General features: G+C 38.6%; 1 protein-coding gene across 1 annotated transcript; it reads left to right on the top strand.

The window, feature by feature from the left end:
* Positions 1 to 568: 568 nt before the first annotated feature.
* LOC143605062 (uncharacterized) lies at positions 569 to 1,385 on the top strand. The gene has a single exon (XM_077081320.1). The coding sequence runs from the start codon at positions 579 to 581 to the stop codon at positions 1,383 to 1,385; it is 807 nt and encodes a 268-aa protein (XP_076937435.1). The 5' UTR covers positions 569 to 578.
* Positions 1,386 to 2,093: the final 708 nt, after the last annotated feature.

Below are 2,093 nucleotides of genomic sequence, written 5' to 3'. Positions count from 1 at the left end.
ATTATTATTAGAGTAAATTGCGATTTTCATCCATTTGTTTTGTTCAAATATACGGTTTTAACTCAATAGTTTTAAATTTGTGATTTTCGTACCTGCAGTTTCATTTCACTTGCAATTAAACCAGACCCCACTAGCCCCGCTAAGTCTAGTTGTTAAACTCATTAGCATGCCCTCACGTGAGGGGCGGTTTTGTCCTCTTTCTTCTCAAATAAACCTCAACCCTAATTCGCAAGCCCCCTCACGTGAGGAGCTGAGGTGTATTTGGCAACAAAAAAAGACAAAATTGCTCATCACGTGAGAGACACACTGATGGGTTTAACGATCAGACTTAACGGAGTTAGTGAGATAGGGTTAATTGCAAGTGAAATGAAACCACATAAACGAAAATCATATATTTGAAACTATTTGACTAAAACCGTAGATCTAAAAAAACCACATTTCACTCTTATTATTGTTATTACCACCCTTCTCCTATCTCCTATTCTCCCACACAAAAATAAAAAGAGAGTGCTTCCTCAAAACACATCATAATATTGTACACATATAGATGCATATTCTGTATCTATAGGTTCTCTGAGATGACAGCAGGGTGGGTAAAGTCTTTACAATGCAAAACAAGAGCTGCAAACGACGTCGTTGACACAACAAGTTGCAGAAACAGTCTCCAGAGTTTAAAAGATGTCGTGGAAGTTAAAAAACATAAGCCCAGAAAGCAAACACCGTGTCAAACGCCGTCGTTTTCAAGAAAATCCGAAAATAATATTAACCGGGTCAATCTCCGGCGAAGTTTCCGGCCACCGGAGTCTTACTTTCCGGCGTTGACTGACCTCCCGGTGGGCCACCCGTCACGTAATATTGTTGAGATAATATTCCACACAAGTTGGTCTCCTAAAGTGTTTTCGGGTCGGGTCGAGATGGTTTTCAAGGTCCAGAACTTGACCCGGACCATGACCCGGTTCGAGGAGTATCGGGAGTTGGTGAAAACCGGGCCATCCGGGTCGGGTCAGATTCGGGTCGGGTTGGACCGACCCGACCATGAACGGTGTGTTGCGGATGGAAACGAGGTTATGAGGTTTCAATGTTTGGGCCCCACAGGTGGTGGGGCGTATGAAACAGAGGCGTGGTCGGTTCCGTGGGGGAAGGGGGCGGCGTTGTGTACATTTTCGGGTAGTGGGGTGGCGCATGAGAGTGCGGGTGGTGGTAGAGGGCGGAAGTCGATGCTTGTTTGTCGGGTCATTGCAGGTCGGGTCATGAAGCGGGATGAGTTTGACTCGGGTTATAGTGGACGAGTCGAGTGTGACTCGGTTAGTGGGAAAAACGGAGAGTTGCTTGTATTTGATCCTCGTGCTGTATTGCCTTGTTTTCTTATTATCTATAAATTGTAAAAATTGGTTTAATTTCTGCTGTTTATGTAGAAGTAATAACCAACCTTTTTCTATTAAACTTTAGTAAATTCTACATTTATTAATTAAATTTCAATTATTGTTTGTATATTGTATTTATAATCTTGATGGAACATAGCATAGAAGGGTCCATGTAGTTCCATATAACATGAAATAGGGCATGCCACATTAATGTAATTGTACCGTAAAAGCCCGAGGTTATTATACAAGCAAGCTCTTTATTTTTACCGAGTATGATTGATTGATTGTATTGTTAAAGTTGTGATAGTATTATATGGATTAAATTGTGTATTTAGATATGATACTTAAGTTAATAAAAAGAAATTAATGTTTAAGTTGAAGTAAAATCCAATAAAATATCAACATTGAGTTGTTCTAGTTCTAGAATATTATTATTAATATGACCAAAATTCATGAGGGGGGGGGGGGGGGGGGGGTGTTTGTTTAGTTTGTATGTCTCATACAGAATATTTATGCATTTTGTTGTTAACATCAAGAATAAATTCCTGTTGTACAACTTTCAGCTTGTGGGGATTGTTTCAGTTTGTATATCTCTCGTTCAATTTGTTAGTTTTATGTACTTTTTAAATTTTGAAAAAGAAATTTAGTGCTATTTATAAACTAAATTATTTTAATAATAAATAACTAATATAATGAAATGTTTATTCAATTAATTATACTCTCACTTGA

Source organism: Bidens hawaiensis, unplaced genomic scaffold (assembly GCF_021521415.1).
Source record: "Bidens hawaiensis isolate Kalapana, Puna unplaced genomic scaffold, B.hawaiensis_p1.1 tig00067829_1, whole genome shotgun sequence".
NCBI classification, from domain to species: domain Eukaryota; kingdom Viridiplantae; phylum Streptophyta; class Magnoliopsida; order Asterales; family Asteraceae; genus Bidens; species Bidens hawaiensis.
Note: the sequence above shows the minus strand (reverse complement) of the source record. Positions and strands in the feature narration are given on the sequence as shown.

What these genes read in the sequence shown, in the direction of transcription:
- LOC143605062 (XM_077081320.1), top strand. Translation starts at nt 579, where the DNA reads ATGACAGCAGGGTGGGTAAAGTCTTTACAATGCAAAACAAGAGCTGCA.